Raw genomic sequence first — 12,739 nt, 5'->3', positions numbered from 1 at the left:
TTCTGAGTAGCTTTCATGGGAATGAATGGGGTTCCACCTCCAACTCTGTATGCAGATCCTCCCTTAATAGATCCATGTTTTAGTCTAAACTGTGTAAAAAACATGCACAACTAATATCAGTAAGTTGGCCAGTAAACAGTGGGGAAAGACAGTTTGGGTCATAATTTTTCCTTTTCTACAAATACTCTAACTAACCTGAACGTTAGACATATACAACATCTGATTCCTCATGTTTCCCTTAATCTGCCTGTAGTGTAAAATGTAATTATATTTAAGCTCATGATGTGTTAAAATAGCATTTACATTATCATTGTACAACTTATATCTTTCCTTTGAATTTTTGGAAAATGACTTTTTTTAACTCAAATCACTCACATTTCTGTGCCTGACAAGAAGTTGCTCTTGACCACTAAGAGACTATAACATGTTGTCAGGCTAGAGAGTAAGTAGAGAGAGAAAGGAAGAGGCAGACATGTGGACAACTGGAGCCAGAAAGAGCAGTGGCTGTGTTTATCTTGAACTACTTAGCTCCCTGGCTGTGAGTCAAATGTGGAGAGAGACATTGGGAGGTAGTGGAGGCCTTCATTAAATGCAGCTCAGGCCCTGGTGAAACCCTGGTTAATGTCCCTATCATCTCTGGAGTGGTCCAACGTCTAGCTCTCTTCCCAAATGACTCATGTTTAATGCATCTCTGCAGTCCCTGTCATTTAACCTCACCTATGGAGGTTGTAGGTCGGCGTGGGATAGCTCAGGCTCCCACAAGACCCATAAGGGGCAAAGTAAGCCACCATGCAGTTATTCTTCAGCCGCTCTCCATTTACTTAACATGGGGAGAGCTGCTCCATGTCTCGCCTATTGCTGTGTAATCTCCCCAAAGCAGAACCCCCCCCCACCCCACCACACTGCATGAACCTGAACTCGAGGGTGGTCTGGGTTGACTATGAGGCTCTCTGAAGCACTGTTACCCTGATTCCTGTGTGCTACGGCTGAATGCTCAAGCAGGGGATAACTGATGCTATGCTGGGAGACTTTATGACTTAACACTTTGCTCTTTAGGTGAGCACTCCAGTTTAAAAGCTTTGATAAAAGTTTTTCAGGGGAGATTGAGGGCTGTCGAACCCCATAAAACTTTGTTTTATTGGGACTGCCACAGATACCCTGAGATATTGCTGAAAATCATGCGCATTAAACTCTAAATAGTTTGAAGATCCACTTTGGAATGGTCAGAGGACATATTGTACAATCTATACTGAGGCCTTTAAGCTCGCAAAGATACATGTCTGGGGATTTAGGGAAAGCAAATGAACAATACAAGACTCAACTTTACCACATGTGGGCTGTGTAACTGGATGTTAAACAGCTGAAATTGTGCTCTTTGTTTCACTCGCTCTCCACGCTGCATTTTCCTCAGATTTCCCCTGCAAATAGCGTCTCCCTCTCACTCCTCTTCTCCCTCACTGATGCACAGCCACTCAATCTCTGCCTCTCTCTTTTTTTTCCTCTGGATAATGGTAATTAGAATATCACCATGATTGAAACTTGGCAAAAGTTGAAGAGGAAATAGGTTTTCTAATCAAAAGCTTCCTCCTAGCTGGAATCCTGATGCTTACTTGGCTGAAAAGGGTTCTTCAATGATGGGGGTCTAAATGGATGCCAGACTGTATACTTAGGGCCAATACTGCTCTTTCCCTGCAATACTGGATTTTGTATTGATGTCCCAGTTAGCCCGTTATCGCTGGTTTTCACCTATTCCTTTAAAAGTGTTTGTTTTGTGTCATTTTTTCTAGTTTTTATGATGGTCCACAGCAACAGTTGTATATAATAATGCACATGGCTTGACATTCTAGAGGGAACACTGGACATGATTTTGGTAACTCTGGCATGAAAATGGTCAACTAATGGTATTGAATGAAGATCTTAAAGGGGCTCTATGTAACAATTTGTTAAAATTTACATGTATTAATCATTTTTTTATTGGCCATATGTGAACATATTGTAATGTGGCGTGAAAAATGAGACCTTCCCCGTCTCTCTTGGTTGCCTGTACAAGCCTGTGGACGATTTGTTTTAGCTGTTTAATGCTGCTGGACGGTGAATTGCTTTGTGAAGGACACAGGTCAGATTTTCCGCAACAGTCCAAAGGATGTGACTTCATTCATCTTCATACATCATCTCAGTGCCTCTCTCCTTTGTTTCGATGCAATCATATTATTAATTTTAAGAAAGCATTGTTGTATTATTATGTATGCATGATTATTATGATGAGAAAGCAACGGAAACATGGCGGGAATCAAGGTCAGTTTGCTGTGCCTATAGCCGGGAAGCTCGTTGATAAGAATTATTTTATTGCAGGGAAGAAACGGTGAAGTTGGGTTTCTCCGGTCTCTCTTTCTTAATGTTTTTATGTGACTCTGCAGCAGACATTTCCCTTGTTTAATAGTGTTTTAAAATGGGTAAAAGTGCAATGACATGATCATGTATTTAATTAATACCATTCAGAAATATCTCAAGAGGTCCATGTGGAAGATCGTAAGATGAGAGGTTTTGAATAGACAGAGTTCCACTATTCTGTTTTCAGTGTTTGGCTCCTACAAGTTGCCTGCAAGCCTGTTAGTGTTTATTTATTAAAAGTTATTGAAGGTTAATTAACGGAAGAAAATGAACCACTTCAGTATTAACATAAAAGACTGGAAGCAGAAAGCAACTGTTACCCTTGCTCTGTCCAAAGGTTAAAAAAATCCACTTAGAAGCTCTTCAGTTCACACACATTACATATAATTTGTTCAATCCATGCAAAAGTCATTGGTATAAAAGTGACAAGTTGTTGTATGGGGGGTTATGTGCTTGGCACAGTGATGCTGTTGCCTTTGGTGTCATTTCTGAGTTAATACAGGAGGCACATTTATCACCCGGAGCTCACTCTGTTCCTGTTTCATTTTGCCAAATTGTGCACAAAAGGCAATCAGTCAAAGGTTTTGGTGTATTATTGTCCAAATTCTGTTTGTTTAAAAGTGCTGTTTTATTTGTAATTCTATCAACGTTTGGCATGAAACTAGCCAAATATAGCCGAAAGATATGAGCGCAAGTTATCATTCTCTCACTGCTTTTGATGTTAACCTCTAAGTCTATTTGTAGCCAAATAAATTTGCCTTTGGAGTTGAACACCTTATTCTTAAGCTTCTGTTTCCCGAATCATGTGTGGTCTTTCAATGATTTTCTTTTACAAGGGGAGAAAAGCATGAAAAACTTTTCTTTGAACCCTTACCTGCCTTCTCCTGTTCTTTACAAGCATGCACCTCTGCTGGCAAATGGGGGCAATCAAATTCAAATGGGGCTTTGAATGCTAACCTCCCTTTCTGTTTTTTTCCCCCTCCCTTTCCCCACCTGTCCTCCTTCTCCAACACAGGAGCTGCACAGGATGCAGGTAAGCCTTCCCACGTTTCCTTTCCTTCTCCTCACCACATCCTCTCACCACATTCCAGCTTTCCAGCTTCTGTCTCGTGTTTTTCAAGACATGCTTTCTCTCCTTCTCTGGTGCTCATGTAGCACGACCGATTCGCCATCGTTTTTCTTTTCAGTTTCTCTCATTCTCTCTCGTGCTTAGATTTCTATCTGCCTCTCTCTTGCTGTCTCCACAGTCCATTTCTTCCAAATTCCGTGCTGCTGTCATTACTGCCAACTCATACATCTTCAGTTAGCTACCAGTGTCCTAAATGGCACTAGCTGTAGCATCCTAGTGCACACTGAATTTAGCCAGATAGCACTAAGACTGAACTCAAACTGCTAGAGAGTTCTTTTCCAAAATAAAACACCATTTTCTCCAAATTAGAACATTTTCAATGAATGTCTTTATAAGTAATAATAATGGATTTCATGTTTTTTTCCTGTGTTTTGCAACACTGAACCAGACTTCATAAACTGATTTGGTGTATCTGATATCACTGTGTTGATGATTGACGCTGTTCCAGGACCATCATTAAAGCTGAGCAATCACATTGTTCTGATGTCATAGTTTTATGACCTATGTTATTGTTGTTGAACATCAGAATAATGTTGCTCCAGGACCATCGTTTCAACTCACGAAACTGCGTCTGGGGTTTGTATACCATTTGGAACATAGTATCATACTGTTATATATAATATTTTACTTACTAAGTTAACTTACCAAATGAAAAAAATACAAAATATTACAAATACAAAGCAACAAAAAGGATAAAGACAACCCAAAAATTTCTAAACAGCACAAACCAAAATCACATCTATGTGAGATTTATCAGTTGGAAGCGAAGTGCAGAGATTTGGCTCTTGACAAACAATGACAGCCAAGTTTTCTCTTCACATTCTGCTGTCTGTTTGGACTTGCAGCAATTTGTCCACTGTGTTGCTCACAGTGCTATTGCACCTTTAGAAATGTGACATTGTTCGTGTCAAACTTAAAAAGGGTCAAAAAGCAGTGAAAACACCAGGCAGTGAGAGAGAAGAGATGTTGAAGAAATGTTGTTTCAGAGTATATTCGACCTGTCTTTGTTTTGTAGCCAATGACAGTCCTCGCAACCAAAACACATCCATATATCTCTCTCAGCTCTGCTGTCAGTTCAAGCTGCTGCATGCCCTGTACAAACATATAGCAGCAAACTTAGGATTCATCAGCAGAAATGCTGTTTTCACTAATTAATTCCAGTCGCTTCTACTTGACTGTTCTAATCACTGTCATGTGACTGTCCAATTCAAAACTTCCTGCATATTTTTTTTCAAATCAAAAGCCTGCCAGGTTGAAAACACATGTCCAGGAAGTGTTTACTACTGAAATTAACCACAGAGTGAGAAAATGTCCCTAATTTCTGTTAAAAAAGAGATGCTCAGAGCGACTCTGCTGTGCTGACAGATCAGTGCTACGAGATGTACATTATGCTAAAATTATTAGGCAACAGGTAAACAAAAATGTGTACAACCAGGAAATGGCATCAACAACAAATGAAAAGGAGTGATTCAGGAAACAGAGTTAGGGTCAGGGCATAACACACATATTGGGAAAAAAAACTGTCTAATACAAGCCTGTTTCAAATAAATGCATGCTGCGTTTTGAGTTTATTATTATTATTTTGAATGATACAAATAAAAAAACATATAATTTAAAAACATTATTTGCCTGGTCAGAATGAATCCATAGATACCCCTAACAAGAAAGAAAAATATAAATCCTGCTGCCTCTGCCGCTGCCTTCACTCCCCCTCTCCCTTGTCTCTCCTCTACCGAGCCTTTTAATCCAATTAGCAGTGCCAGTGACAGTTATTTATATGTACATGAATTAGAATTGAACAGTAAGAGATCCTCCCTTGGGGCTGATTGGACGGAGCCCAGTCCTTCACCCGCCCGCTCTCGGTCACAAGCCTCTGCTGCTGCCACCGAGCAGTGGTGGTCCCTGCAGCTGATTGCCAGCAGAGCAGCAACACAAACTGACATTAGCATGCGCTGCCAATAGCAATCATCATCTCATCTGACTTTAATGCGAAAAACCAAATCTGTGCACACTTTTTTCCCCTTAGCAGTTAAATACTCAGAAAATATTGTTTCATCTCCTTAATGTTATCTTTTCTAAAACCATCAAGACTAAAGAGATATTTGACTCAAATCGAGACAATCTAATAAGCTGTTTTCTCAGTGTTCAGGGTTCATTGTAGATTTCTGACTCTGTTGCACTCCATTGCGTTGGGCTGAAAAAACAGATGTGCCAAATGAGTGTGTAAGCTGCCAAATATGGATCTCTTACCCTTTGAACTGTTTGCCAATGATTGCAATACTTCAGAGGGTTAGAAAAAAGTCATGTCGCAACATAAGCCTTCAAAGGTTTTAAATACAATGTGTCTGAAATTCATTTTTAGAATTAAATTTTGAATAGATGCCCATTTTAGCCCAGTCACGCAGACATGAATGATAACCGCCGTTAGTCTGTAAAGCCACTTAAACTTTAGTTAATTATGAGGCAATTAAAGAAGTTGATACAAGTTCCAGAAAGCATATTTGTACATCGACCCAAGAAGTGCCTTTTCTAAGTGAACAATAAATCAAACTGAAAAACTGAAAACGAAAAAGAGATCACAGGCTAAAAATAAAGCTAACAAAAAAAGGATATTTTCATGGTCTGCATTTACTTTATAACCAATAATCTCATCAGTCGGCGAACAAATGACACAAATTTTCACTTTCAAAGCCACATGGCTGCGAAACAGGTAACTGCTGTTCGAGTCTGTGGGGAAGTCGGTCCATCTCCAGCTGTATTTGTGGCAACCAAAACCGTCTTTTTTTCAGGGGAAGTGGGACCGACTTCAAATAGTTTTGTGGTGACCAGAACAGGTATTATTTCAGCCAAACCATCATGTTTTCCAGAGCACTGGCACAGTGTTGTGACAAGAGAGAAATAGAAAACCGCTGTCTTCTGTTGCAACTAACGCCAAGTTGCAACAGAAAGAAGTTTTTACTTGTCTTTGCAGGAACATACCAACATTTATTCTGGCAACTGGGTTGTTATTTTTATTCATATTAGTAGTAGCAGCAGTAGTAGTATCAAAGAAAGATTGAAGAAACTAGGCTGAGCATGACAGTTTTGGTACAGCAGGTTATTTCCTGTATTTCACTGGAGTAAACCAGTGCTAAAACGGGACCGTTTTTGAATAGAGCTGAGAAAAAGCATAATATTTCTTGTTGTCTAAGTGCTTCCATAGTTGACCTGCCAAGACTGACAAGACATCTCTTCTCTTGCAAGGATGACTCATGTGTTTGCTCTGTACGCCAATCAATAGAATGGAAGACTTGAGAGGACGGAGGTGGGATGAGGGACACAGCAGTTAAATACAAGGCGTGTTATCCATATGTGCACAGAGAGAGGCTCTTTAAACACGCACAAGCACATGCATTTCTGTGCGTGCACACACACACACAAACACACACACACACACACACACACACACACACACACACACACACACACAGTGCAACTTAGATTAATGACTAAATCAATCACACGCATACAGTGTTTGCTTGTCATCCTGTGTGCTTTTCTTTTATAACACAGGTTCAATTTCCCAAGCTACTGAAGCTCTATCAGCGTTTCCTCAGAATATGTATTCAGCAAGGTCATCTCTCACTGCACCAAGGAAATTTCACAACCACAGGATGTGTCTTTGCTATTGCAATGTCAATAGTCCCCAGTCCAATGCATTGCAATCTACATTTGTCAATACATGAGCTGCTCGGAGCTCCACAGTGAGCTGAGGATGCAGCTCGTTCATTAAATAGACCTTGTTTTGACTCCTGTTGACTCACAGATTTATTCAAGCAATAACTGGATACATTTTGAATCTTATTCCAGCTCTTTCAAGTAGTGAAAAATATTTTAAAAATAATATTTACTACAGATAAATCTGGTCAAGGTCAAAACTTTACAGCTTGCCAGTTACTTTAGCAAACCAAATCATTCAAAAACGTACAACTCAAGATTCCACCACAGCTTTCTTTATTATGACTAGAGCTTTAGAGTAAAGGCGATTAATAAAATCTAGAAGATCGGGAAATGGCATGCTATAAAAAAAAAATTATGATTGAAATGACACTTTACAGGGAGCAGAGAGGTCGGACACCCTGCTCTTGTCTGAAATGAGGAGATGCAAAGAGCTCACTTATATAAAGAGCTTTCATGTGGGCAGCTCAGTCTACTCGAACAAAGACAAAAAAAGAAGAGTAGGGTAGTAGAGTAGAGTTTGGGTAGTGCAAGTGCAATGATTTTAGTGAGTATTTCTATTTATTTGTTGATAAAGATTAAAAATGTAGAAATGTTTTCACTGTCATCAAATCCCATGATGAAGACCAAAACCAATAATGTGTTAGGCTGTTTCCAAATAATTTCCATCCTCCTGATCCTGTCTATGTTTTTGGGGGTACTTTTTTGGTAAATCTTCAAAAAATAAATAAATAAATAAAGGATATGTAATTTCCTAAAACAGTTTAGCACCTACAGTAAGTTTTAAGTACAATATTCCTAAAACAGGAGTTAGTCGTATGTATTCGTTGGGGACTATTTCCTGCACCAGATTAAACCACATTTCATGGTCTAGTAAGTATTTACTTATATTGGATAGTGTATGTAGGCTTGACTAAAAATAAACTACAGTGGGTGTGTTCATGGTAATGAAGGAACATGACTCATGATGTGCTTAGATATTTTTTTTTTTGCGGACAATGGAGGTTGATAGAATGGCAGAATAAGAAATATCATAAACAACACTCGTTGGATCAGCTTATAACCTATATGACCTACATAAGCAAAGGAGAATATCAGTGAGAAGACTGACTGTTTATAGCCTTGGTATTATAGTTATTACTAGTGCTTGTCACCAGGTCCGATTCAGACTTTTTCGGGTTCAATAAGTTATAGAATTAAAACTATTTTTTATGGCGGAGTGCAGAGGATGAATTGAGGAGTCGCAGAGTCTGGGGAAAGATGCTGCTCTGTGATCTGGTGGTACAACCCAGTCAGCAGAAAAAATGATGCAATGCAATGTAGGTCCGCTGTGCTTGGAAAAGTTTGTGTTTTGGCTTTGGTCGCCACAAACATGACTGGAGAATATCCTGACGTAAAAAATATCCAGCGGTGTCACATTTAGAAATGTTGAAAAGCAGTCGCAAACTGCGGTCACTGACTTGGCAGCCCTCTCGCCAAGATATGATGCTCGTAATACTTTCATCCACAGAGGGCCGCCAGAGTCAAAAACAAATGAAAGTTCTTCTTTAAATAAAACTCAATTTAAAATATAAAATTTTAATTTGTGGCACAAGAGTATTACTGAATGACCTTTTGTTCCAGTGCTGTGTTGGACATGTTTTACTCAACAGGACAACAATCACAGATGACTTTCTTAATTACCAATCACCGGATTGCTCCAGGTTACGAGACTCAAACCTACAGAGTATCTGTCAAAACAAGTAGCTACTGATGAATAATCCCCATGCATTTGAATTCATATAACTTTCACTTCATGACAATAGACCAACACGTTGTAACTGCATGACCTCCAGTGTTTTACGTCTCCTGCTCTACAGGGAGCTTGGTCACATTCAGGGCTTGTTTGTGATTTGATTTGCTGAGAGTATAATAGAATCTTAATGATTGAACTTTGACCAAAGACACGTCTTAATCATGAAGAAGAATAGCACCGCTGTTTCAGTCATATTCTTTTCTAATTAATATGCCATAATGCAGACAAGATGTGACAAGAGTGCCTGTTTAAAGTAATTTTCTTCGACATTACAAGATTTAATCAACTTTTGCTGCGCTTTCACCACCTCATGAAACAAACTAGTGATTTAACTTATATTTAGCCATATGTAGGAAGTGAAGTGTAAATTGACGACCGTGACCTTGTCACTGATAATAGATAAGTTGTGGACACAAGCTGCTGTAAACAGTTTAGAAATGTAAAATTCAGTATTTATATGAAGTATATGGCCGTGGTAACTAAACAGTAGCAGTGGTTGCTTTCTAAATTGAGAGTGAGATGCTCTAACAAGAAGAAGTAAACAAGAGAAAGTGTAGAGATTTTTCCTGGAGGCCATCTCAGGCTGCGCTTGTGTCAAATAAAAGAAGAAGACGATAAATTATGCTTAAATTAAATCAGGTTATAGGGGCATATCATCATAGTTTGTGATAATTCTACTTCAGCCTGCTATTTACAGTATGGGGTGGTATTAAATATTCATTCTTTGATTAGCAAAAGTAATAATATATAATTTCTCAACGGAGGGTCGTTTTATGATGATTAAATCATTTGTCTTAATTAAATCATCATAAAGTAATAAATGAGTGTGTGCAGCGCTCGCTTGACAGTTTAGTCAAGTCTGTGTAGGTGTCAGGCATAACACACCAGACAATTACAGTGCAGCGGGTACATCTCATAAAGTCATCCGTCTGTAAGCGACTCCTGAGAAGTTTCTTATTTTATTTTCTTATTTATTTCTGAAAGAAGTCAACTTTGTGAATCAAGAGAAGGAAGACCTTGGTTTCAGAAAATGCTTAAAGTTGACTTGCAGAGAGGATAACCTTTGGAGTGCGTCCTTTATATTATATTGACTAACATGGGTCTTATTCTGCACCCAACTGATGTCAGTAAATTCACAAAATTACTCCACATAGTACCTAATTTAAATGATTCAAAAAAAGGTGGATTCTTATTTCACACACTGGTCATTATGTTGACTTCTGTGAGGAAGCATGATGCAAATCAAGAAAGAAGTTGTGAGTGCAGCATCGTGGCCACTGTTGCTTCTTAACAAAGTGTTTGATAACAGAAGAAGAAGTGAAAGTGGAGCAAACAAACCCTCAAGAGAAGCAAAAAGTTTAAGTAAATGTACTGTACATAGACAAGAGTGGCAAACAGAACTTGTAGTGATGGAGTATCGACTGTTTCTCACAACTGCCTGCCAGGAACGAGGGAACAAATCAGAAAACCCAACGGACCTCATCACAATGTGTCTGCTCTCTGCTGCATGTTACAGTACTACACCAGCAATTACACTTAGCCTGGACTAAACTCTACCTTCTTAGAGCTTCTGAATCAATATTGCTTAGAAAAAACATTGAGGAAAATAAACTGTAAAAACAATAATCCTAAAAAAACAGTGATACTGTGGCAGCAGGGGGCAGCAAAGAGCACTGGTGCATAATAGAAAATACAGTTTTTAGCTCTAATTTTGCAAGATATTGTTTATGTTTTGACTTTTTAATGTGTCAGTGTTTTTATAATGATATTTGCACGTATATAAAACAATGAAATTACCTTTGAATATAGTCAAACACTGTTATAATGCAAACAACGAGGCCTAAAATTGCTCTAAAGTGCTGTTTTTAACTGGGTTTGAATATATATATATATATATATGTATATATATATATATACATATATATATATATATATATATAACAAGAACAACAACCATTTAATTTAATCAATATAAAATGTAATAACATTACCTATCTGTAGATTTGGTGTAAGTACACCATTGCTTTAGTGCTTGGCTGTCCTCACAGTCAGCTGTATTATTCAGCAGAGCACACTAGCACATAAGTAGCAAGTAATAGTGAACATGTTCAATAAAACATTTTTTGCGACTTGTGTTTTTTGATCGATTTTCCATAAAAATAAAATATATTTTTATGTTTATTCACAGTTAAAGATCCTTCATGTTATTTTACATTGGATAGTCAATTTTTATTAAACAGTAAAATAAATAAATTATGGAAATAAATAATTCCATAAGATTATTTTTTTACAGTGCACCTGTGAGATGTCCCTCAGTCCGGCCCCACAAATAATCATCACTGATTTTGTTTTATTGTTTGTTTGTGTTTAACTCTACAGGGTTTTTTAGCCTCCTTTTGCTCGTTTTGTTTCAGTGTCATCCCAGAGTCATGAATTCAGACTTAATGTTCTGATCGACCTCACTGGTAGGTTTTGATGTCCCTGTCCCTGTCCCTGATCTTTTGGCCTTACTGTAAGTTCCTTAGTGGATCATTTATAATAAAAAAAACAACCCTGACCTATAGCCTCTTCTGTCAGTCAGTGTTTATCCACTTGTCATTTACCGAACACAACAGCTCTCTTTATTCGCATATACAAAGTGTTGCTGTTGCCATGGTGGAAGTTTAAAGCCTCTGTTGCAGCTGTCAGTGCAAACCACTACCCAGCTCAGTGAACAGGCATAACAGAGTCTAAATAAATGTTTTCAAGAATGCGTGTTTACAGACCAGCAGCACGCCCACTGACATTTTTCCTTCCATCATTAACATGGTCTCCTGAGCTTGCCAAATGTCACTTTTCATTGTTCATTTTTGTCCCAATCTGTCCTGAAGTATGTCTAACAACTGCTCAGCAGTGGCACTGTCAGTGTCTGGTAGACTTCTATTTCTCTTCTTTACATTGTTTCCCTTTTTATACATATACACAAAAGCAACTGCCATGTGTTTGGCCAGCACTATACTACAGTACTCCTACGTTTAATTTCTTTTTCAGCCCAGTCGCCAGGAAACAAATCGTTATTGTTTCTACAAACAACTGATATTTGTACATGCTTTAGGCCTACAGATTATGCTGACATATCTACGAAATGTGTCATATCACATTCACAGTACATGTTTATGACCTGACCTGGGATAGAGGTGAAGTTGCAGGCAAGAAGACTGCCAATGACTGCAGTTCATAACTGCGTTTCTGGATATTTTTAATGAGGGACCACAATGTTTCAACACTGGCAACTGTGAAACCACAGGATATTTTTAGAGACCTCTGAAGAAATTCCTGCCGTGTTTGTGGCTGAAAAAAAGAGAGATTTTTGACCAGAAGTTGAGACATCTCTGGCAATTTTTGTGATCACAAAACTGGGAGTTTCTGTCAAGACCTCAGGATCTCCAGCTGTGTGTATTGGTACCAAAACAGGAATTTTGAGGCAAAACATTATCTTTTCCGAATGCTAACCAAGTGGTTTTCGTGCCTAAACCTAACTAGATCATGAACAGCATTGTCACATTGAAAAATAGGAAATCTGACCTAAAGAAACATAAAGCTGCAACATAAAAAAAAAAAAAAACGTACAAAGTGCCAGTACTCTCCTTCTCCATATCTGGTTCTGAGGGTGATACATATTGACCCTTAATGAACTGTATTGTACAGGAGACACTACATGACGCTCA

At 38.4% G+C, this 12,739-nt stretch overlaps 1 protein-coding gene across 1 annotated transcript in view; it reads left to right on the top strand.

Moving 5' to 3' along the window:
* The window catches only part of cadm1a (cell adhesion molecule 1a), a 399,976-nt gene that overhangs the window by 264,310 nt on the left and 122,927 nt on the right, over window positions 1-12,739 (top strand). The window contains exon 2 of the mRNA XM_073480005.1: window positions 3,407-3,424. Coding sequence (XP_073336106.1) covers window positions 3,407-3,424 — 18 coding nt within the window. The remainder of the gene's footprint in view (window positions 1-3,406; window positions 3,425-12,739) is intronic.

This window comes from Pagrus major, chromosome 13, assembly GCF_040436345.1.
Source record: "Pagrus major chromosome 13, Pma_NU_1.0".
NCBI classification, from domain to species: Eukaryota; Metazoa; Chordata; class Actinopteri; order Spariformes; family Sparidae; genus Pagrus; species Pagrus major.
The sequence above is the reverse complement of the archived record's forward strand: the minus strand, read 5'-3'. Positions and strand labels throughout refer to the sequence as shown.